The 25,581-nt window shown below is 40.6% G+C and overlaps 1 protein-coding gene across 5 annotated transcripts in view; it reads left to right on the top strand.

The window, feature by feature from the left end:
• Window positions 1-25,581, top strand: part of PID1 (phosphotyrosine interaction domain containing 1) — a 225,796-nt gene that overhangs the window by 26,753 nt on the left and 173,462 nt on the right. The window contains exon 2 of one of the 5 annotated variants that reach the window (XM_025463326.3): window positions 6,341-6,482. The exons of the other annotated variants lie outside the window; for them this stretch is intronic. Within the exon in view, the coding sequence (XP_025319111.1) occupies window positions 6,450-6,482 (33 nt within the window). The 5' untranslated portion in view covers window positions 6,341-6,449. The remainder of the gene's footprint in view (window positions 1-6,340; window positions 6,483-25,581) is intronic. 5 annotated transcript variants of the gene reach the window in all.

The following is a 25,581-nucleotide window of genomic DNA, read 5'->3' as shown; positions in this document are numbered from 1 at the left end:
GCATTGTCTTTGTCTTCTGGGAGCTCACAGTCTTGAGATCACAATAGACATATGAACATGTAATTATGGTACTGTAATCCAACAGAGAGGGGCAATTGTGAACCCTGTCCTAGATGGAAACCCTTCACGGAGGAGGAGATGTAAGCTATTTGAGGATAAATAGGCATTGGTTAGGTAGAGAGGTTAAGTAAGAGCATGGGCAGAGCTGGGAACTTGGGCTTGTCCAGACAAGACTGAGCACACCACGTGAGGCTGGAAAGTAAGGGGGGGACTGGGGTGAAGGAATGTAGAAGCCAATCTGTAGCGAGGCATGATTGGGAAGGAAGGGTCTCATATGGGCACTTTCTGAGCATGGACTCCATCTTTTAGGCAGTGGGAACCCCCTGGCAGTTTATGGGAGGCAAAGGTGAAAATGTATTGGTTTTAGGAATATTATTCTGGTGGTGACATGGAAGATGAATTAAAAGCAGGGAAATGAGGAGGCTGTTAGAAATGGTGCAGGAAAAAGGGGATGAAGGTATCATGCAAAATAGTGACTGCTGGGGGTCAGGGGGTAGCAGAGGTATGAGTGACAGGTATGCAGCAGAATGGATTGACAGTAAGGTAGGGAGGAGAGAGAATGCGAAGGATGATATTGAGGTTTCCGGTCCAGGCAGCTGAATGGAACATCATGCTACATATGGAGGCTGCTGGGATCTGTAACTGAAGGGGCATATTTCAGGTGGCAGTGGGATATGGTGGGGGCAGAATCACGAATTGTCCTTTCAGACCTGTAACTATTTTAGCTTGTGGGCATGCAGTTCTAGTTGTTATGTGGAGTACGTGAGTCACAGCAAGTGGTGTGAGTTTTGATTTTAGCTGGCCTCTAATTAGGCAGAACAGGAAAACTATATTTTAGTTGTTGGATTAAGTTTTTTTTCTACCTCCTGATCTAAAGGCAAAGATCTCTGCCTTTAAAAATAACTATTTACTGAACAATAACTCCGTATCTGCTCTTGTGCTTGAGAGGTACTTGTTGTTGCAGATATTTTACGGGGAAGGAAACAGATGCTTATAGAGGACAAGTTTGCCAAAAGTGATAAAGATGGAATCAAATCAGGTCTGCATTATATAGAAGCATATTCTTGTATTTGATTCTTGAAAAATGATAACTCTTATGGAAAAATTATTGAAAAAAGATTCCATTTTAACTGCAGCAGATACATCATAAGGTATTTTGGTTCTTATTTGGACATTTAGGCCAGTTATTAAAACTTTTCTGCCCATCTGCAAATTTTGTATTACTTAAAAGCTCACCGATGCCTCAGAATAAATATAGTTTGAGTATTTTTTGGAATTATATTGGAAGAACATCTTGAAAACCTATGCTCACGTCGGCAATGATTTTCCTTTTATTTTATTTGTGCAAAACTCAGATTTTCTGTGGTTAGGTAAATAGCATTTCATAGTCTTTATTTCTGGGTAAAATAATTTTTTTCCTTCAACTGAGGGCAAATCTGAACTAGACTCCCTCCTACCAAAGAATAAAAACCAAACTTCCACATGTTCAAGGTGATTAGTCCATAGCTCACCAGCTTTTTAAAGCAAGAAATCAACATTCCTGTTAACCATAGAATGACAGAAGAATCCAGATTCCTAAACTGTATCATCTAACATGTTCAGTGTAAAAGAAAAAATCTGGCAGGAAAATGTAATACATAGCCAAGAGAAGAAGGAGTCAATAAAAATAGACCCCAAGAAGACATAGATGTTGGAATAGTAGGAAAAGACTTTAAAGAAGCTACTATAAATATGTTTAAAGAATGAAAATTTTTGTTATAAGGAGTGAACAGTAGAGAATCTCCATAAGGAAATGGAGACCATACAAAAGAACCAAGTGGAATCTCTAGAATGGAACAATAAAATATCTACAATAGAAAATTTTGCTCTATGGACTTAATCATGGATTGAAGAAGGAAGAGGAAAAGGTCAGTGAACTTGAAAACAGATCAGTAGGTATCAATCCATTTGAAGAACATGGAAGAAAAAAGGAAAAGACTGAAAAAGCTTAACAGAACCTCAGCAACTTGTGATACACATCAAGCAGTACAGGATACGCGTGTAATTGCAGTCCCAAGAAGAGAAGAAAGAGACTGGGGCAGAAAAAAATTCAACAAATCATGTTTAAAAATTTCCCAAATTTAGTGAAAAATATTAAAAAAAAATTTTTTTTTTTTTGGAGAGGGAGAGTGGGGGTGGGGGTGGGGGGACAGAGGGTCAGAGGGAAAGGGAGAGACAGACTCTTAAGCAGGCTCCATGTCCAGTGCAGAGCCCAACACTGGGCTGGATCCCATGACCCTGAGCTCATGACCTGAGTTGAAATCAAGAGTCAAATGCTTAATTGACTGAACCACCCAGGTCCCCTTGAAAAATATCAATTTACAGTTCCAAGAAACTTAGCAAATCCTAGGTAGGAGAAACCCAGAGTAAAGTACACTTAGGCAAATCATAGTCAAAGTACTGATAATTAAAATCATGAGAATTATCGTGAAAATGACTAGAGAAAAGCAATTCGTTACATAAAGGGAACTGTGCTCTGAATGATCACTGACTTTTCATCAGAAATAATGGAGAGAAAGACACTATGGCAAGTAGTGAAAAGAAAAGAATACTCTGTCAACCCAAAACTTTATATCTGGGGGAGATATACCATGAATATGAAAACAGGATTTTCTGCTTACGAGTAATTTGCTTACCTCTGAGCTGAACCAAGTGAAACAGATCTGTACTTTACAGATTTTAATTGATTTTACTTTAGTAAATCGAGAAGTTCTCTGAGAAAGATACCACATTCATCAATTTCCAAGCTTTCTTCTTTAATACCATAAATCATTTCTTCACAGGATGTCTTAGGGGATTAGCTTTATTTGTAAGATGCTTCTGGAAATATGAAACTTCAGGAATGGAAAATGACATTACTTATTGTTCATTTTTATGTTCAGGATATCTTTGGGATATAGTGATTTGGGGAAATTATTGGCAGTGTATCTATATCTGTAACAATGAAAATGTGAAGTCTTACCTACCTTGAATTTTCTTCCTTCTAATAACACATTTTTAGGTTGAATGGCTTTGGGTGGTTGCCAGGTGAAATACTGTCCAGCAGGGCTAAATTGTCCAATGTTGCCTCTTTAGACCCTTTTAAGTCTAGATGAAAATAGGGCTCCCACCTAGAGTTCTCAGTGCATATTTTAGGAGCATAATAGTACCAGGAATATAGGTTGAGTTGGATTGCAGTGAAATTACTACCCTTTGTATCTCTGTCTTATGAGTACTTACCTGTGCTCTTATGTGCAGTTTAATCATGAAATTTTGTAAATTAATGCTACAGTAAATGCAATTTGTATAAAGGTAGTCAGAACTACATTATAAATGATGTGAGCCATCTAGCTCAAATGAAGTTTCAACTTCTTAAAATAATTCATTGAAGGATCAAGTGGCTTAGGTTTCATTGCTACTGAGCAACATGACCTTCTCTTTGAATATATTTGCAAAGGGAGCTTAAGTGATCATGATTCACAAGGTTTGTTTTGAATTTGTTGCTTGTCCTCCTCTCTTATTTCTCAGTCTGGTTCTAGGAGTCTAACATATTTCCTTTCCATGGCTGACTTTGAACCCTCCCCATGGACCACACTAAGGCTCTCCCACTGCGTTAGCACTGGTTGACAGATGACTGATTGTGCTTGTCTTCTTGCTTGTGGCAGTTAAGGAGATGATGCAGATTCGTCTCCCTTTCTCTGTCTTGTTTCCTCCAGAAATTTGTCGGTCTCAGTCTCTTTTCCCTCTAAGTCAAAGATGCCTAACTATAGAAGAAACTTCTAGAGCAGAAATTCTCTAACTGGTGATCCCCAGACCTTCAGCACCAATCACTTGGAAACTTGGTAGAAATGCAAAGTATTGGGTCCTCCCATGGATGTCCTGAATCTGACACCCCAGAAGCAGGGCCCAGCAATCCATGTTTTCACAAGCTCTCCCAGCGATACTGAGTCTTGCTGAAATTTGGGAACCACTGATCTACATTAAGGAAACATTTTTGAATAGTTTTTCTGTCCTGCTGGTTATTCAACAACAAAAGTAAAAAGCAGAACCCAAGAGTTCTTGGTGCCGGTAGTGTGGGCTGTTGGATGAGTTCCTTTCAAGCCAGATGAAATACTTTCAATAATACCAATAACAATAATTAGTAATAATAAAGAAATAATAGAAACTAATATTTATAGTGCATTTTCCATGGGCCAAACCCTTTGCCTGCCTTATCTCCACTAATAATTACCATATTCCTGAGGTCAGTACTGATGTGATTGCTGTTTTACAGCGAAGAAACAGGTTTAAGGAAGAAGTTGGCCAAGGCTGAGGTATTCAGTAGGACAGCCAGGATTATGATGCTGGTCAGACTAGCACAACAATGTCATGACCCACTTGGTAATGCTATCTGAGACTTTGGGCAGTGCCTCTCTCTTCCTGTCCCAGCCTGTATCTCCTGGGGAGGCTGGAGACCTATTTGTAAATGCAAGAAGTGGAGCCAAAGTTCATGTCATTACAGATAAGCTCATGTCTTACTTACTTAGTTGTGATTTGCCCCGCTCTCCCAAATTAATATCCAGAGCTACTTTGATCAAGTCCAGTGGTTGTGGCACACACATTCTTTATAGCCTGTTTTCTTTCAAAAGTTGATCTCATTCTGGAAGTAACCAATTCACTGACCTTTTATCTTTGGGTTCTGCTTTGTGGTTTTTGAAGCTTTCCAAGATCAACTGAGCAATGATGTGGTTTGGCATTTTAAACAGTTAATACAGTATCAAGCTGGATGATTTTGAAAGCAATTAATGCTTGAATGAAGTCCTTATCCTACTGAGTCATGTTCTCCCTTAAAAAAAAAAAAAAACTTTATTGGATGATTAGAGGCAGCCTTTCAAATTCCATTCCTGGTAATTGAGGGATTTATTTTACCTCCAAGATAGTTTTGTTTTCTTGACCAACAAGGAAATAGAATGTTTTAAAGAAGTAAAACCATATTAAATGGAGAGAAAAGGGCTCTCCAAATTGAAATTTAATATCATCGTTTTTTAACATGAAAGCAAGAACTTAAATGAACCTTCAAAGTTACTAATTAATTTGACGCTAGCTCCACCCCTCCACCGTGTAGCTTCTATTTAGTAGAGGAGTCTAAAAGAAGGGCATTAATTAAAATTGGAATGATTAATTTTATTATGTGTAAGTCAGAATAAATTAATTCCAATGTCAGTATAAATTAACTCCAATGTTAATAATTTCATAGACCTCCTTTCCATGGTTTGCTTCAGTAATTGAGAGTTTATCAGACATTCCTAAGGATTCAGAAAAGCCTTTGTGGGGGGAGCGGTAAGGGTGGGGTGAAGGACATACAAGTGTATAGATACTTAAGAAATGTCACTTATACTTCAAATTCTTATTTATGTTAGGGTAGCCTTCAGTTTTTAAGCAAAATACTTAGGATGATAAAAGTTTCTCCTTTCTCTCCCACTGCATTTAGGTACATTTTCTCTTTTACTCTTAAACCACACACAGGTGGAAACAGCTGTGCCCTTGCCTGGGATTCAAAGACTGTTCTTTTTTTTTTTTTCTCTATTGCACAAAGTGGGTCCTTGCAAATTATTTCTATATATCCAATCAAAATTGTGTACTATTTAGAGAATAATGTTTGTTGGGGCAGTTTGGTATGGCAGTATTTTTAGAGGAAACTCTTAAATGAATAAAAATGGTAAGAGGAGCTATGCCTATAACGTGTATTTACTGTTATTTTCTTTTCACCCAAGTCATTCAGAACTGTAGGGCTCCTTTTATGGGTTGACTACTCATCCTGCAAAACTGACAAATGTTGGTGACTGAATATTTTCTCTTAAATCCTTTAATGTACTCACAGAATGAGTAAACATTTGGAATTGGTTTCGATTATTGTTCTCTGGATGTAAAGAAGATTCCTTAGTTCCCACCTCCCACCAAGTTCTTCTGTTCATATTAACATTTTAGTATTGGGTGAGATTTTACAGTATTTCAAAAACCTGTACATTGTGATCTGTATCAGGGGTCAGCAATTTGTGTGTTTGCAAAGGGCAGGGCAGTATTTTAGGTGTTGTAGGATGTAGAGTTACTCTGCTGTAACTTTTTCCCGAGGTAGTGTGAAAACAAGCTATAGACCGTACATAAACAAATGGACGTGGTTGGGTTTCAATAAAACTTTATATATATAATAACAAATGGTGGATTAATTTGCTCAGAGCTGCCTATTTCTCTGTCCTCCCTAATTGTTCTTCATACATTTCAGCCTATTGGCCCATTCCTTCTACTGGAAGAGGAACATGTGCTTTCCTTCTTCCCCATCTTTGCTCAAGATGCTCCTTTACCCCAAATGCTGACTTATCTATTCATGGAGAATGCTGCTCCCAGGATGTGAACGTGACCTGACTGTAAGCCTCCACTTCTCACTGATAATCAAGGTTTATACTTTTGATCTGATGAGCTGCACTGGGCTTCTCCTTCCTTCTTTACTTTTCCAGGAAGATCCCTCCTGAAGTTCCACTGCTGACAGTAAAAGGTGACCTTCTCAGGTACAGGAGGCTGTTCCTCGAAGGGGAGAAGCAGCAGTGGGGCTCTTGGACACAGAGCTTGGGAGAGAACCATCTCCCTGAAGCTCCAGCTGACCACTCTATTGCAAATGGCATCTCCCTGTCCCTCTGAATCCCCTAGATGTTTCTGGACCTACCTTCATGAGATGCCTCCTGCTTCTCCCTCTTCATCCTTTTGTTACTTGCTTTTCTCTGGGGTAAGTTTATGTTAGGGAGACCCCTGTGCTTAAAACATGGCCTCATTCTTACAAGTTTATACCTGAATTGACCCCTTCAGTGGCTGAACTCTAGGTACATGTTTTTTTTTGTTTTGTTTTTGTTTTTGTTTTTGTTTTAATTTTTAAAGCTGACACACATTGTTAATTTGTTCATAGAGTAAATTGTTTATAGCCTTGTTCAGGTCACCTGTGGGATGATAGGCTATCATCAGCTCTCAAGGAGTCTTGTTCCAAGGTCTTTTTCTCCAAAATATAAGCTTTGGTTTTCCACTCCATTGAAGAACAAACTTTGTGACAGACTCCTTCTTATGTGCAACCAAGCACGAGACACTTGTTCTCTTGCCCTCCGGATGCCTGGAAGCCCTCACATTGACTCTCTTTTCATGGAGACCCTTCTGGCTTGGGCTTCCTCACCTCAAACTGCAGTGGCTCTTAGCCCCTTTCCCTGAATGATTTTAATCTCTCCTTCCTTTGGCCCATCCATTTGAAGTCCCTCATAGGATCATAATGTCACTATCATGACCTCGTCCACTTAGGTACAGTGACAACACCGGTCAGTGATTGCAACAGTGGAGGAAAACCACAATGCCAGTGTTCCAGTGTCTATTTCATGGAATGAATACTCACAATAAAAAAAGGGAAGTGTTTAAGAGTCAGGAAAAATCAGCAAAAATCAATGTTAAATTTCAAATGGGAAAAATATAAACACATTAGAAAATACCCATCTGGCTCCTGTTGGCTCTTGCATCCTTCTCTCCTGCCATGTCTCCCTGGAAGCTGTGGACTTCTGATGGACCAGTCCGAGGACCTCAGGACTTCCTGCAGTTTTGCTGTCCTGAGTGTAACTTTCAGAACCACAACCTTTGGGCAGCTCCTCTGCCCTGCCTGCTGCTTCCAGTAGGGTAGTGGCAGTTGTGATTGATCTCTCCTCCTAAATTCAGTCTTACTTTTGCTTTTCTTCAGCAGAGAGACTCACTGCTTCTGGGGGCTCCTCTTGCTACTGGCATCAGCCTCTTGATGATGAAGGGTTGGGAGTGGAGACTGCACCGGTCAGAGCTGAAGATGCTTAGGGGGAGGGAAGTTAAAAGCCTGGGGTCTCAGGAGGAGGAGGAAGGAAGCTGTTGGTCAGAGCATGAAATAACAGTATCATAACTGGCATTTCAGTCCTTAAAATAAAGCATGGGTGACCAGGATGCAGAAAACTGAGCTTGTGATCTCTTACATAAAAATAAGTTAATATTTATTAAGGCTTGTTAGGTGTCAGACACTGTGCCAGGTACTTGAAATAACCAATCTGTTGTAATGATAATGGCTTTTCAAAATAGGTCCTTGTTTGACAATAACATGGCCATCAGAAATTTCTAGGCTTGTTTGCTTGCTTGGTCCTGCTAGTTTGCTCTTCAGTAAGAGGTGAGTGCATACGTGTAGAAGGCTGAATGCCGCCCTCCTCCCCAAATGGCCACAGCCTAATACCCAAAACTTGAATGTGTTATATGTTAGTTTCCTTCTGCTGTAATAAAGTAGCTCACATTTAGTGACTTGAAACAACACAGAGTTATATCTTACTGTTCTGGAGATCAGAAGTCTCAAGTGGGTCTCTCTGGACTTAAATTAAGATGTTCATAGGGTTGACCTTGACCTCCTTCCCAAGCTCAAGGGGAGAATGTTTCCTTGTGTTTTCCAATTCTAGAGATTTCCTGAAATCCAGGGTTCATGGCTCCTTTCTACCTTCAAAGCTGGTCAGGTCTTTCTTCTTTCTCCCACTGCATCACTGACGCTGACTCTTCCTCTTTCCTTCACTGAATACCCTTGCAATGACGTTGAGCCCATCTGGATAATCCAGGACAATTTATCTATCTTAAAGTCAGCCGATAAGCAGTATTAACTCCCCCCTGCATTGTAACGTAACATAAGACTTAGCCCTCGGTGTTATATGCTCCTTGAGAGTAAAGACGTCTTTCTGGATTTCCCAATACAGGGTGTCATAGTTAATACTCAATGAATGTTTGCTAGATGACTAACTAAAAGTGATCTGTAAAAATAAATGAGGCATATGCTTGGTGGGAGAGGTTTCCCCATTGTGTAGTAATCATCAAAAATCTAGCATACTGGGTACTTTTGGTCACCAACTTTTACGTCTTCCATTTCTTTTTTTTTTTTTTTAAGATTTTATTTATTTATTTATGAGAGACACAGAGGCAGAGACATAGGTAGAGGGAGAAGCAGGTTCCCCATAGGGAGCCTGATGCAGGGCTCGATCCCAGGATCCTGGGATCATGCCCTGACCTGAAGGCAGATGCTCGACCACAGAGCCACCTAGGTACTCCTTTCTCTTTCTTTTCTTTTCTTTTCTTTTCTTTTCTTTTCTTTTCTTTTCTTTTCTTTTCTTTCCTTTCCTTTCCTTTCCTTTCCTTTCCTTTTCTTTTCTTTTTCTTTTCTTTTCTTTTTTTTTAAGATTTATTTATTGATTTTAGAAAGAGAAAGAGAGTGTGGGAGCCAGGGAGGGACAGAGGAAGAGAGAAAGGGACAAGTAGACTCCCTGCTGAGTGCAGAGTGTAACACACAGCTCCATCTCATGACCCTGAGACCATGACTGGAGGTGAAACCAAGAGTTATTCACTTAACCGACTGAGCCACCCAGGTGCCTCAGACCTTGCATATCTGTAACTTTTTTTTCTCATCTTGGTTCCCATCTCTGTCACCCCCGCCCCTATCCTGCTCATCTACATCAAGAATTAGTAAGTGGTTCAACACCCCCTGTAGTAGCCTGCCAGCTGGCCTGCTACCCTCTGAACATTCCCATGTTACAAAAGCTATGATTATTACCCTCTTGCTCTACCTGTACATCTAAAATCTCTCATTCCAGCTTTGAGCAAGTAATGTGATTAAAATAATTTACATTATATAATGAAAAACCCGATAGGTAGTTTTGACCATTTGGGATTTTTGTTTTGTAAGAAAGATCTTATTTTAAAGATGTAACTGAGTTATTGTGGTTTGTGAAGAAATCCGCTGTCTTCTCTTTTTGCTCTTCCTGTTCATATGAGATTCTTGGCATTGCCCATCTGAACGCTTATAGCTCAGCTGTATTGGTAAATGGAGCACACATTTGTTTTAGGGACCATATTATGATATCGAAAAGCAGATTTAAAAAACATATCCTCAATCTGAATTCAGAGTGCTTTTCTGCTGCTTTAGTCTACGTTTCATACTTCATGTACCTTTTCTAGCAGTTTCTTACTTAAGAGTGTGAGTAGATACATACACACATATGAATTACATATATGCACATTTATATATTTTGGTGAAGGGTAGATGGGTGAGGTTTGAATGGGTAGGAGAGATTAGGAGGCACCACCTTTGACTTCTGTCTGTGTCCATTGGTGAGGAGGCTCCAGAGGAGTCATGGGAAGTGGGGTATGTAAGATGGCATCCTACATCTGGAATGTTGATATGCATCGGGGGCAACCATACACTATAAAACCACATGTATAGGGGAGAACTGACACAGATTTGGAAACTCTAGTACAGCTGCAAGCATGCTTCTTTGGAGCCACATACATTTGAGTTTGTTTCTGGCTCTCTTGATCAACAGAGTGACCTTGGGCAGCCTTCTCAGAGTGCCTCAGCACCATTGTCTTCATCTATGAACCAGAGCTGGCAATACCTGCCTGGCAGGGTTAGAGAGCGTACAGATTAAATTCCTGGGCCATGGTGGGTATTCAGTAATTGGTAGACCATTTTATCTGGAAGGCTGAGGTGACATATTCATGTGATGTTATATCGCCAGGAGGAAGGGGGCATCCAAGTGTGTATATTACATAGAAGGCCAAATTTGCGGCTTGGAGGAGAGTTTCCATAGATCAAAAGGATGAGTCTAAGTTTGTTAGATTAAGGGTGTGTGTGCTTCACTCAAGCTGGGGACTCTGGTTTGGCCTCATTGGCTGACAATGGACAGAGAGTCCACTGAGACTCCTCCACTGACTCTCTCTTGGTCCTCTAACCCACTGTTTAGCCACACACGTGGGCGTCGTATGTTATTCCTGACCGTTGGTAGTTGGACGTCTGCTGGCACACCATTTGGGGTGAAAACTCAGGGCTTCATGTGACTGTAGTCCCCCATTGCTGGGCAGCCCTCCTTAACAACATAAGAAGTATTGATCTTGTATCCTGCCACACTGCCGAATTGCTGCATGAGTTCTAGCAATCTTGGGGTGGAGTCTTTTGGGTTTTCTATATAGAGTATCATGTCATCGGCGAAGAGGGAGAGTTTGACTTCTTCTTTGCCAATTTGAATGCCTTTTATTTCTTTTTGTTGTCTGATTGCTGAGGCTAGGACTTCTAGTACTATTTTGAATAGCAGTGGTGAGAGTATGGTCTCATTCATTTGGGGAATATAAAAAATAGTGAAAGGGAATAAAGGGGAAAGGAGAAAAATGAGTGGGAAATATCAGAAAGGGAGACAGAACATGAGAGACTCCTAACTCTGGGAAACGAACCAGGGGTGGTGGAAGAGGAGGTGGGCGGGGGGTGGGGGTGATTGGGTGACGGGCACTGAGGGGGGGCACTTGATGGGATGAGCACTGGGTGTTATTCTATATGTTGGCAAATTGAACACCAATAAAAAATAAATTTATAAAGAAAAAAAAACATAAGAGGAACTTAGTGATTTCCATGATTGTCTGATGAGGAGGTATTGATGAGATTTTTAGTTTAATAAACACTGCTAAGTGTTAATCCAAACACAGGGAAACAAATCAAGAGAAATGATTGTATATTATACACATGTATGTATGCACAGGAAGGTATACATATATGTATTTATTTAGGTTTCTCAAGTATATGTGTTTGTGTGCATAAAATGTATCCCTTTGGAAATTATGGTGCGCTGTATTTTGAAAAGTAGACTGCAATTCGATATAAAAAGTGAAAAAATGAACTTCTTTCAAGCCCAGGAACTCACATAAGGCTTCACAAGCAGATACTACAAAGCCTCAAGGGCAGCAATAAATTCCTCTTATTGATTTAAATCCAATTAGGGTCCAAGCTTGTGAAACAAATGTTGAAATCGTATGGCTGACAAACCAAATAACTGAAGGGGGCTTTCTACCAAAGGGGCTTATAGAAGTTATTCACAGAGAAACTTGCAATTGTAAAAGAGATAAACAAGCTTTGGATTTGAGTGGTGTGTAATCTGAAGATGTGTTAAGGGCCAGGAAGGGTTCATATTGCAAAATGTAGGGCTTACTAAAAAATTTCAGTACTTTAAAATCCTACTGGTCTCTGCTTCACTGATCAAAGCTTATTATTTTAGTCTACCTTCCTTCCTTCACTTCTTTCATCCCACCCTCCTTTTTTTCTTCCTGATAGCTTTTGGTATCAAATTACAATTCCAAACACCTTTCTTTCCTGCAGATAGATGTAAAACTCCTTGACTTGTGTTAGACATGATTGCTCTCTTTTAGATTGGCACCCCTTTCCAGGCCAAGGTTAAACATTGCAATGACTCAGAGAAGTATATGCACAATGAATTCAAATGTTAAAAATATAGCAAATAATTTGGTGCATTGAGACCGTTGTTTCACTTCATAAAGTCTTCTTAGGTCCTTCTCCCAGCATGCCTTGTGTCTTTTATAAAAGTCTTAATATGTACCATATGTGTAAATAGAAGGACTGAATAAAACTTTATAGATCACCTGGGTGAGATTATTGAATAAGACATCTGGCTTTAAGCCAAGTTCAGATGTGCTCTTTGTAGGTTCAGTCTGTCACGATACAGGCAACGTGAAGCAAAAAAGGTTTATTTTTGAAATTTTGAAGATGAGCTAAAGCTCCACCCAAAAAAGGGGACCATACAGAAGAAGTCAGGTAGTAAATAAGAGATGCCCACCTGAAAATCTGTGCCTCTCCTCCATTTGATTTCACTGTCTGGTAAACATTTTAATGTGAAGAAAAACATATAACAACTGATTTATCACCACAAACTGACTGAATATCGCTTTTAAACATTCCCTTTGAATGGGACAGTGCAGGGACATGCAATCACCTCGCAAGTTGCGGTAGAAATAAATGTGATGCATGGCTACCGAAAACGCTGTGCAGAGTGAAATCTAGAAGGCCCTCAAGTCTAGCTTGACCTCCAGGTTAGCTTGTTGGCAGCCTTCTAAGGTGAGATGGTACCATTGGAGAAAGAATGTGTTCCAGAGTAGGCACAGGATGGGTTTCATTGCTGATCATTCATTCATTCATTCATTCGCAAATCATTCTTCAGCTTCTGCTGTGCGTCACAGCCTGTACTAAACACAGAGAATTAGTGATGACCGAGGCTATCCCAGATGACATTGAGGCTGGGTTAGAAAAGGGAAATCAGCTGACCATTTCTCCACTATTCCACTTTTGATGAGACTCCAAGCCATTAGCCTCGAGTGTGCTGGTGTTTCTCTGAGATAAGGTGTATTTCTCACACCAAATAGTGTAAAGGACCAACAAGGGATATGGTTTCTCTTCAAGAATTCTATTTTTAATAGGCTCCAAGTTCCTGTTTTGCATAAACCTATATTTCTCGTGGTAAGATTTCAGGCATCAACAAATTGTATTCCTGTGTATAAAGGGCTCTTAACCAGTAATCTCTAAGATCATTTTAGGAAAATGACTACCAAAATAGTTTTAATGGATACCTTTTTGTTCAAATATGAAGGAATGTGAAAATCTCCATCCACATGTGTTTCCTGGATGTTTATGAATTGCGTATATAAATGCACAAAAGGAGTATGTGCTCGTTAAAGAACATTTTTAAAGCAGAAAATGTGTCCGTATAGTCATACTCAAAGACATTTGTTAAAAGTACTCAGTGTAGTGCCATTAGACTTATGATTTATCATATTTTTTTTAAAAGTTTTTATTTATTTAGAGAGAGAGTGTGCGTAACGTGGGGGAAAGGTATAGGGACAGAAAGAATGTTGAGCAGATTCCCCGCTGAGCTCAGAGCCCTATGTAGGGCTCCATCTCAGGACCCTGAGATCATGACTTAGGCCAAATCAAGAGTGAGGCGCTTAACTGACTGAGCCACCCAGGTACCCCTATCAGCATACTTTAAAAAATGTTTTTATGTTTGCTATATACGTGCATGTATTAAATAGTATAAAATTTAATTAAATCTTTTTGTGTTTATTTTATCTGCTTAAATATATGTGAGCTAGGGAATGTAAGTAAACATAAATAAAATATAAATTACTATTAACAATTGGATCGTTCTGGACTTAATGATTCCAGTGATTTGGATGATCTTAGATCTTGGAATACTTGACTCACAGACCCCCAACATTATAGGTAAGGGTGGTAATAGGAATATGACTGCTTCTAATGGAAATGCTTCTAATAGTGGCTTCAGCAGGAGGGATACAGCAGCTCATGTGACAAGTGTAGACATGAGGAATTGATGGCTGGTATTGGGTTGATTAGCTCTTCAGATAATATCATCAAAAATGCAAGTTCTTTCTGTTTTCCTAGTCCTATTGAACTTAGTGTGTTGACTTTCATCCTCATGTGTTTGCGTTTTGGTGGCAAGATGGGCTGCTACAACCCCAAGTCGTGATAGTTATGGTCAAAGAGGAAGAAGGCAAAAAGGTGCACTACCTATATGAGGAAAAGAAAAAGTTTCCCCAGGGTTCCCCAGCAGAGTTTTATCTAGATCTCATGGCCTGGCATTGTGTGACAGTCCTGCTGAGGCTACCCACCACTTCTGGCCTCTGAAGAGGAGAGCTGAGGTGAAGGAGAATGCATAATCAGTGCCACCAGTAGGGTCTGCAACATCAATAAATTGTAATTGCTGCTACCGAGCTGCCATCGGTGGAAATGTGGATGTGCATAGTACATTGGATGAACTAGTTTGACCCGATGTTGTCCCATACAACTTTCTGTGGTGATGAAAATGTTCAGTCATGTGTGTTGTCCAGTACTGTAGTTACTGCCCACACATGGGTGTGGAGCCCTTGATATATGGTGATTGTGACTGAGGAACTGATTTGATTAAATGTATTTAAGCTTGTTTTTTATTTTTAATATTTAAAAAATTGTTTAAGAAATTTATTATTTTAGAGAGAGGGAGAGGGAGCAAGTGTGCACAAGCAAGCAAGCAAGCAGGGGAGGGGCAGAGGGAGAGAGAGAGCGAGAGAAACTCAAGCAGACTCCCTGAGGAGCACAGAGCCTGACACAGGGCTCAATCTCACAACCCTGAGATCATGACCTGAACTGATAGCAAGAGTCAGACGCTTAACTGAGTCCCCCAGGTGCCCAAGATGTGTTTAATTTTAAATAATTTAATTGTAAATAGTCCTAGGTACTAGGCTAGTGCCTGCCATGCTGGACAACGCGAATTTGAGCATTAAACCTATTTAAGTGATTTTGAGAAGCAGTGTTGACATTTAAAAGGTCAAGTTCTTTTATGGTAAGTGTGATTTTATAAAAATGGTTATTTCCTCATGTGTAGGTCTTTACTTGGTATTTATGTGTTTGTTTTTGCTTCATAAAGTCAGCCCAAAGACCAGTTTCTATGTGCAAGCACAGATTCTTTGTAAGAAAATTTTTGTTCTGGAGATTGTTCTTTTATCATTAGGATACCACTGCAAATTAAAAAAAAAATTCAAAACACCCTGTTTTTGTCTATATCAACACTATTGCAGTAACTGTGGAACAAAATGATCCTTACAGAGGGTCATTCTAACACTTTAGCTCCTGTTGTCTGCTAGTGTATGAACTGTAAATGCGTCCCCTCCCAGCCTGAAATGGTCCCAACTTCTGAAATGTGAGAGTTTATTTTGGATTTAATTTTATTCCTGGCACATTTCATGAGAAAGAAATATCAGAGAAGACCAGGGAATTTTCAGTGTTAGGAGTCCTCCCTGTTCTGATTTCCTTGTCCATGTGGGTGTTGGTGAACAATCTGGCAGTGCTCTTTGGCTAGAGCTCTGATGGGATGAGCTTGTCCAAGCTGGAAGAGTGCAGACCCCAAATGTACTAATGGGAACCATCACTGGCTCTTGGGGTCTTGAATCTTGGGTGGGGTCACTTGGATTGGGTCACTTGGATTGGGGAAGTGTCATCAGTGCTTAGTTTTGTCAGGAGATGTGACAGCAGCAAGTCTGTTTATCCTCCAAATTAGAATGTTCATGTCACTTTGAGGTTCAATAACAATGCGTCCTTTGTTTTCTCTGAAATTGAGAACACTAGTAATGAAATTCTTGGATGTGAGATTCTTAAAAGCAACTGTTAAACTAATCCTAGGATGTTGGGATGTATGAGAAGTGCTTACCTTTTGACTGGGCCACAGACCTAGGTGGGATATGGACACTGCCACCCAAATGTCAGACCTACAGTCCTTCTTGAAGTGCCATGAAGAGTTTGCATCCTGGCTGAAAACAGGTGGCATGCTCAAATGATTCACTGAGATCACTTGAAGAACAAACTATTGAAGTGTGAATAGGTTAGAGCTAAGGGGATGCACAGGAGATAATGAAGTACCAGAAACCAGCATCAGTGGGAGGCCTTTAGTCCTGAACAGGGCCCAGTGGAACCCCTGCTTCAGAAGAGAGGTTGCCGAGTGAGCCATGTCCATAGGTGGAGGAGAGGATCCACTGTGAAGAATCCTGGTCCTGGAAGAAGAGTGAGAAAGTAGGTAATACTCCAGTGGCTTCTTGTTCCCTTCCTATCCTTTGCCTGACATATCTCAGAAGCCTGTGGGCAAGTGAAGAACACAATCCACAGAGGGTAGAGGATAGCTCTTGAGGGTCAATGAGACCTGAATTGTGTTCTACTATGTGATCTATTCTGGAGAATGTTTCAGGTGCACTCGAGAAGAATGTGTATTCTGTTGCTTTAGGATGGCATGCTCTGAATATGTCTGTGCAGTCCCTCTGGTCCAGTGTGTCATTCAAAGTACTTGTTTCCTTGTTGATCTCTGCTGAGATGATCAGTCTGTTGCGGCGAGTGAGGTGTTAAAGTCCTCTGCTATTGCTGTGTTATTATCTATGTGTTTCTTTAATTTTGTTATCAACTGGTTTATATAATTGGCTGTGACCATGATAGGGGCATAAATATTTATAATTGTTAGACCTTGCTGGGTAGACCCCTTAATTATGATATAGTGTCCTTCCTCATCTCTTATCACTGTCTTTGGTTTAAAATCTAATTTGTCTGATATTTAGATGGCCACCCAAGCTTTCTTTTGATGTCCATTAGCATAATAAATGGTTTTATACCCCTCCCTTTAAATATAGAGGTGTCTTTGGGCTGAGGGTCAATGAAAATAACCAACACGTTATGTAATTTGTCCCATGCTGCTATGTGCATATGGGCTGCAAAGTACTTGCACACACATTACCTATCTCTGTCATCACGATGGTCTCCATTTCACTCAGAAGAAAACTGAGCTCAGGGAGCTTATGCAAATTTCCCCGAATCTAACACTTGGTCAGTGACCAACTCATGAGCACGAACTATTGTCAGACTCTGGCCTCCTGGCTCTTAAATTCTATGCTATGAGAGGGGTTATGGAGGTGTAAAAGAAATTGAAAAAATATGGAAACCAAACCTTATGGTCACCATCATAATCATAATAATGGGAAGAATGTCCCTGCCTTATATTTCCAGACATCATTACACTTGACCCTGATAATATTCTTGGGAGTTAAAAAGGTCAGGTATTATTATTCTCATTTTACTAATGAAAAATAGCAAAGGTTTAAGGCCAAATGACGTGCCACAAAACAGTATCTCAGAGCTGGCACTTGGATATAGGCTTTTAAAAAAATTTCTGAATCCATTAGTGAGGCAAATATACTATATTGTTAATTAGAAAATGCTGGCAACAGGACAGTTTAATTAAATGAAGCCAGAAAATAACAAAACAAACATCTCGTATACATATTCTACTTAAACATTAGTCTCTATTTTGCCTTGTGGGTCACTATTTTATTTTGTTCATATTGAAAAGCCCACAGTGATGGTCCATCATAAAATAAATGGATAAATCACATGTGAATCAAAAACAAGAGGAAGGAAAATAATATTTAAATATATGTCTATCAATTTCTAAAAAAAAAAATTAGTTTAAAATTCATACCGTACACCAAATACCCAAATTAATTCCAGCTAGGCTCCAGAATTTGATGTGAATGCATAACTTATGGAGAGATGAGCAGGAGGTAGTGTGATCTATGTGTGGCTAATGTTGTTGGGGGTTATGCTTTACTGGATGGCAGATACAGTGTAGGGGCTTTAAAAATGTTAATCCCTATTTCACAGATGAGAAAACTAAGGCCCAGAAACCTGCTGTGGCCTGGCACATGGCAGATGATGGTGCATCTTAGTTGGGGGCATCATTATTCTGACTCCACATTCGGTCCAATTAACCATCAGAGGTCTTAGGATCATTTTCATCCTGACTGCTAGGATACCACAATGTAAGAAACTAGCAGTTTCTTTTCTGGAAAACCTGTTAGGTTTCCCTAAAATGAACAATAATGTAGCTAAGAGCAAACAGTTAAACAAACCAGGACCATATTTGCATGAAATATGACAAAGGGTTAAATTTTATAGTAGTATTTTAACTGATGCATAAGAAACACCATGTAGATAAATGGACAAGGACTATGCATAAACATTAGAATATGCTTCGTAAACAAATTTGAAAAATTAAGCTTATTAATAATAAAAGAAATGCAAATTAAAATAATAATGAGATGGTATTTTACATGTTTCCAATGAATAATGGTTTTCTTGTTTGTTTTTTAAGACCAAAGCTAGGAAAATTACGAGGCCATTGGTGTGGTGGCAGTGGAATTTGTAGAGCCTCTTTGGAAAAGCAATTTGGCAACAATTATAACGAATCATAAAATTTCCACACCCTTTGACCCAGCGATCTCACTCTTGGGAATTTATCCTGAGGCAATTATTAAAAAGACAATGAAAGCCATGTGTAAGAAAATATTCATCACAGTAATGTTTATAATAGTAAAAAGTTGGAAGCCACCTAAAGGTCCCACAACAGGGAAATGATTCAGTAAATTATGTGTATAACTATCAGATTAATTATGGAAGCTATATGATAGTAGAAGGATACTAATGATAGTTGAAGGAGTGAAAATTATATCTATACCGTGCCTTTAACTCAGAAAAGTCTGCCTGTGAATTAGCACTGAAAGTAAATACAGAAGAATAAAAATCATGGACACGACATGATAGGGAGGCTGGTGGCTCATCTCAGATGGTGAATCCGTGGGTGTTTGTGGCACTGGCTCATGGAGTTCTGGGTGTGTGAAGAGAAGTGTCCCAATATCAGACTGACTAGGTACATTGAAGCCAACTCGGGAAGAGTTTTAGATATCGCCTTGAAGAGTTTGAACTCTGTCCCTTAGAGGCATTGGAAAGCCATTGCAAGTGTCAAAGCCAAATGTATGTTTGGGGAGCTCTGACAGCACCAAGGGCTTCAGAACAAGAGGGAGGTGGCTTAGGGCAGTTCAGGCCCTGAGGTAGTTAAGATAATTCTATGGAGCCTAGCTGGGTGTGTGGGGAGGTGCCGTGGAGGGAGCAACCCCAGAGAAACATGGGAGGTGGAATCACTGGAACAGGCCAAGAGCTCCAGTGTAGGAGTGTGGGAGCGAGAGGAGAGGAAGGGATGTTGCTTTCTGAGCCTGGACACACCATTAGAGGGATCTGCAGAGAGGGCTCCATTTTGAATGTGTTGGGAGTATGGTTGATTTGGGCATCCCATACTGCCTTCCATAGACAGCTGGAATATAGTCTTGTCCTTGGGAGGGAGGGGAGGTGATGGCTGATGGTGGAAATTGGGTATGTTGGCTTATGTATGTAGCTGAAGTTGGAAGGATGGAGGGATGCCCAGGGGACATTTGTCTCGGGAGGAAAGGGGTCAGCAGAAGGCAGAACCCTGGGAAAGCCCAAGGTTAGAGATGGTTATGAAGAGGAATTGATGATGCAGTTGTAGGCAGATGTGGAAAAGAAATAAAGAAAAAGGCTTAAGAACGAAGGAATGGACCAGAGAGCTGAACAGGGCTGTAGGTCCAGAAGATGGGAAACCCCATAATAGGCCTTTGGTTGGGTCACTGGATCTTGGACAGTATTGGTCTAGTGGCGCATGGAGTGAAGAGGGGGCGCACAGAACCCAAATGACTCTGGGGTGAGAAGCTCAAGGGAGCTCAAGGGAGAGGATGACTCTCAGTGGCTCAAGACTTTTAAGAAGCTCAAAGATAGAGCACCCAACAGTCCGAGTTCGCCTGGGACTTGGGGCAGTCTCAGGATGCAGGCTGCTCAGTGCCCTAGTCAGGAAGGTCCTGGGCCAACCAGGACAAGTTGGTCACTCTACTCAAAAATGCATAAGCCAAAATATCTTTTTTTTTTTTTTTTTAAGTGAGGATAAATCTGTGTGAGGTTACCAGATGTATATACCTAATGCCGTTAAGTAGCAACACAAGGGAACCAGCCTATGCCGAGCTGCCAATTTAGTGGGATGGAGAGTTTGGGAATATTTTTGAAAATAGTTTTGGGTTGAAGCAATCTGGTGAAATTTGGGGAAAAATAAGTTGTTTTTCTTTTTAATTTTTTTAGTTAAAAAAATAACCAAGTCAGAGTGGCACAGTAAAGCCATAGGAAGTAAAGCACTGGTATAAACATTGACAGTTTTAAACGAAATGGCTTCCTTATTTGAGTTTTCCAATTACTGTTTTATTTATTTAGTTTTAATTTTACACCAAGGTGACTAAAAAGCCTATAACGACACCTCATTAATTTGCATTAACAGGGAAGGGGTGTGCTGTTTGATGTATGAAAGCACTGCATTTAAAGACACAGAGTGCTAATAGACCCTTGGTCCTAGGGAAGACTCAGTTCATCTAATGGAGCCAGCTGTACTCACGGAATCTTGTTTGCCAGGCTGGGCCTGACTGCTGCCACTTGCTGGGGGTTGGAGTTGTAGACCCCCCGGTTGGGTTCCCCAGCCTCACTGCCTGTTGGTTCACTGGAGAGTGTGGGCCACTGGGGTTCTGGCATCCAAGTCCTGTCGGCTTGGGTCCAACTTCTGGCTCTCTGCGACTCATTTTCCTTCTTGGTTGTACAATCCTTTTGTTAGAATTTAATACAGTATATGTGGAGCAAAGATGCCCCTCTGTCTGGGGCTCTTTCACTTGGCTACTTGCCACTTGCAAGTCGTATACAGGTTGCCCGATGTTTTGGGGCCTCATTTTTCCTGCTAAAGAGTTTTCAAAATGTTACGGGGTTTAAAGTTGATCACATACATGGAATGATTTGTGCAGGGTCTGACCCACATTTTTTAAAACAGATTTTATTTATTTATTCACGAGAGATGCAGAGAGAGAGGCAGAGACACAGATAGAGAAGCAGGCTCCCTGTGGGGAGCCCGGTGTGGGACTCAATCCTGGACCCCAGAATCAATGCCCTGAGCCAAAGGCAGGCGCTCAACCACTGAGCCACCCAGACGTCCCTCTGACCCACATTTTTGTTAGGTATTCCTAGTTGTGGCCTGATGCTTATTAGCCACATGAGCATAGGCAAGTCCCTCCCTCTATTTCTTTATCTACAAAAAAAAAAAAAAAAAAAGCCCTCAAAGTAGATAGATGATCTCTGTGGTCCCGTCCAATTCCTGAATAATGCATTTTCTCTAGTGCTGTTCAAAGTTTGGATTGGACTGAGATTAATAATTATGTCCTTGTGTGGTGATAGGAGAAACCGACTTTACAAGGCTTCAGTTTAACACACCCTGACTTTTGACAATGAGAATTCAGTTGAGGAAGACTTTGGGAACCTAGACTACAAAGAAAGGGTGTGGACCAAGATACAGTAATCCGACTCTATGAAGATCCATGGAGAGGTTCTGTTGAGCCAATCAACATATTGGGCAAAATTTGGGCTTATTGGTCGGCATCCCTGCTACTCATCTTTCCATTTGCTCCTTCTTCACCACTTCTGAATCTGGTCTGTGTACATTATGGACCTTAGCCATCTGTCCACTCCTCTGTTCTCCCCTGATTCCCAGGGCTCCACACCTGGCTTCTGTATATGGAACCCACTTCCATACTAGGCCCACCTACTCTGTTCCAAATCCTGGATGTCCAGTCTGTCTGCTCCCCCATCGTCTGAGACTTGTCTGTCCCATCCTGCCTCTGGTCAACGTTTTGGCCCTCCATGTTTTTGCTGACCCTGACCTGGCCCCTTTCCTGCCCTGTTCTCTCCCTGCCTCGGAATCTTCTTGCTTCCATTATTAATTCCCAAAGCATGTGCAGCAAGAGTTACCCTGTGATTGCAGCTTGTACGACTTGACATGGGATGAATGGGAATAAGACGAAATGAAACAGCAGAAGATTGTCATTGATTTTTCTTTTTTATATTTCTTTTGTTGTCATCTTTTTTAAACCCTTTTTGCTCAGGAAGCAAAATTGTGGGGAAGTTCATTTCAAGTATAATAATTTCATGAGATAATCCATGCCAGTCTGTGCTGTGATGTTTTTATTAGTATTTGTTTTTCGAGCACCTGCTATATATGTCAGGCACTGCCTCTGGTCCCCTTTTGGCCACTGAAAAGGAATTCATACTTTAGTGGAGAATAATATTCAGGTCCTGAAAATAAAGGGCTATTATAGAGGGTATGTACAAGGGTTTTGGGGTGCACACACACCAGTAGTCTGCAATGGGGTTTGGGGAGTATGCCCAGCGGGAGTGATATTTGGGCTCAATCTTGAGGACCCTCTAGGTAGAAGAAACAACACAGAGGCTTGTGGGAGTGAAGGAATTCCTGGTATTTTGAGGTGACGAGGTGGGGGGTACATGAGTGGAATTGAAAAACAAAGCTTGTAAAAAAGCATCTGGGACTGTGTTTAGAAGTACCTGGGAATGGGGTGCCTGGGTGGCTCAGTGGTTGGGCATCTACCTTTGGCTTAGGCTGGAATCCCAGGGTCCTTGGATCCAGTCCTGCATTGGGGTCCCTATAGGGAACCTACTTCTCCCTCTGCCTGTGTCTCTGCCTCTCTCTCTGTCTCTCATGAGTAAATAAAGTCTTTAAAAAAAAAAAAAAGGAGGTACTTGGGAATGCTAGGATAAGGAGATGGGTGATGACAGGGAATTATTGCAAAATCTGAATGAGTTAAGTCTAAATTAATGCAACTTAACTGTGAGGAGCTTGGGAAATAACTCTTGGTAGTCGTGAACTGGGTATCTCAGTATTATTTGAAATGAGCAATTCTGCTCCCTCTCTACAATTGCCAACCATATATTGGCCTTCTCCCACTGTCCTGGCACTTGGGTGGAGTTATCTTTTCCTTGAAGTCTCTCTGTTTCCAGGTGGAGCCACTCGTTCCCTGCCACCCCCCACACCCCCATTCTCCGACTTGGAGTAAGATTAAGGAATCTTGTTCACTTCAGAGCCAGGGCCAAAGAAGAGGCTTTGAATAGATCATTTCTGACTGTATTACTTCTCAGGGTTGTTTTCTCTCCAGAAAGGCACTATCATTAATTAAGGCAAAACAAACAAAGCAAATCCTAAACAGCTGAGCTTCGTATTTTCAAAGACCCATAAACCTCATCAGCATAAAATAAATTAAATTTGGAGCTTACCTAGCACAGACATTCATTTTGATGGAGTGCTCCACGCTTTGCTTTATTAACTGGAATGGAGTTTTCTGGAGTTATCCCAGAGCTCTGACAGGTTTTCCTGTAGATCCTGGATAGAAAGGGGCTCTGTCCTCAGGAGGCTGCTCCATCAGAGAGGCTGCAGGAAGTGAAGGACACTTGTGGCTAGTCTGCCCCAGGACACTGGAATGTGGACCTCTGAACTGTGGTTGTGGAGTGCTTTGATTTATTTAAAAGTTGGATCTATACAACAAAAGTTAGAGCTGTACATTTCACACTCTAAATTATAACTCAGTAAAAATTCTAAGTAAAAAAAAAGGAGTTATTTATTGAAAAAAAATCTTTAAAAAAATGACAGCTTATAGGGGATGCCTGGGTGGCTCAGCAGTTGAGCATCTGCCTTTGGCTCAGGGCGTGATTCTGGAGTCCTGGGATTGAGTCTCACGTCAGGCTCCCTGCATAGATGGAGCCTGCTTCTCCCTCTGCCTATGTCTCTGCCTCTCTCTCTCTGTGTCTCTCATGAATAAATAAGTAAAATCTTTGAAAAAAATATGACAACTTATAGGTACCTTTTCAGGAAAGGACTTTGCAAACCAGAGATAGTGACAATAATAATATCATTTATGGCTTGGGTCTGTTACTTCTTTCTGTGTGTAGGTTTTCCTCATTCTGAAAAGTGGCATGTTATGGTTTGGATTTTATTTCTGGGTCCTGTTTCTGGTTTATTTTCCCTCCATAGTGGAATAATACGTAATACATACTTTGTAAAAACTGTTTAAGGCATCAACAGCAGCAAGTGTTACAGTTATTTACTTTCTAAGAGTCTGACAGCTTGAGGATGACCATATTTTTTGAAGGATCCAGATCTAAGGCCTTAATCTACTGATTATTCAGTTCTTAGCATCCTCATGAGTTTACTGACCTTTTCTCTAGGTAGTGTGATTATTTAGATGCTGGCCCTCCTGGTGGTGGCATATTCTTCTTTCTTGAGTCCTCATGTTGCTTTCTGACCCCATCATTTTGGGAGGTAAAAGCCACACAAGAACCCATGAAGCCCAAGGATGCTGGGTGCTGAGGCTGAGAAGCAGACTGGTATCTATCATCCTCTGAACTTAGAGGAGAAATCTTCAGATGAACTTGAGCATCGTCTTCTCCTACACAACTGCTTACCAACAAGGCCCCTGTGCAAGGGGAACCATAGGGCCAGCATCATATTTGCTGCTCTCCATTTTTGAAAACTCTGTTTTTTCTGCTACTGCCCAGCATTTTTTGATTGAGATCACAAGGCCAGGTTTTAAAGACTTTGCCTTTTGAAAATAGCTCTTCTCAAAGCCACATGTCAAAACTGAAAAAAGACGTGGGTACATTCTCTCCTATAGGGAAAGTGACCATCTGTTGGCTTCTTGCTGGTGTTCAGTGATTTCCAAGCCATGTTTGGCAGAGGTGACGCAGGTGTCCCACACATGAACTGTATTTTAAAGTATATTTTCACTACTTAGAGACTGTAATGAATGACAAAGCAGTATGAGTGGTTGACTATGTGACTGATTCCATTTTAATAGGTTGGAGACCACAGGTACATTAATCGGAGACTGTGAATATAAGTTCAACTTTTTAATTTTTTCTGATTTAACAATGAAATTTCTCCTGTTGTATGTAGGCACATGTTTGGACTTAGGGTAAACCATATCCCTGATTTGAAGTTAGCTGTGCACAGTTTGTTTTGGGGAAAGATGTGGTGCAAACATTTGACCAACAAAGGGTCTATTTTGTGAATATTCAAAGTACTTTCACAAGTCAATGTGAAAATGACAAACAATCCAGTAGAAAAATGGGCAAAAACTTAAATATGTAGACTAACAGAAAGAAAGTATACATTTCTAGTAAACAAACAAAAAGATTTTCAGCCTTATTCAGTGAAAGAGCTGGAAGATGTAGCAGTAGTAGGCGACTTGCATCCTCCAGCTGTCAGGTAGGTAGTGCCTACAAAATGAAATGAAGCCCAGTGCTGTGCGAGCCAGGCATCATAGACACTTTCATACTGTATTGTTTTTGTAGAAGTTTAAATT

The sequence above is a fragment of the Canis lupus genome, chromosome 25, assembly GCF_003254725.2.
Source record: "Canis lupus dingo isolate Sandy chromosome 25, ASM325472v2, whole genome shotgun sequence".
NCBI classification, from domain to species: Eukaryota; Metazoa; Chordata; class Mammalia; order Carnivora; family Canidae; genus Canis; species Canis lupus.
This window is presented reverse-complemented; position numbering and strand designations above follow the sequence as displayed.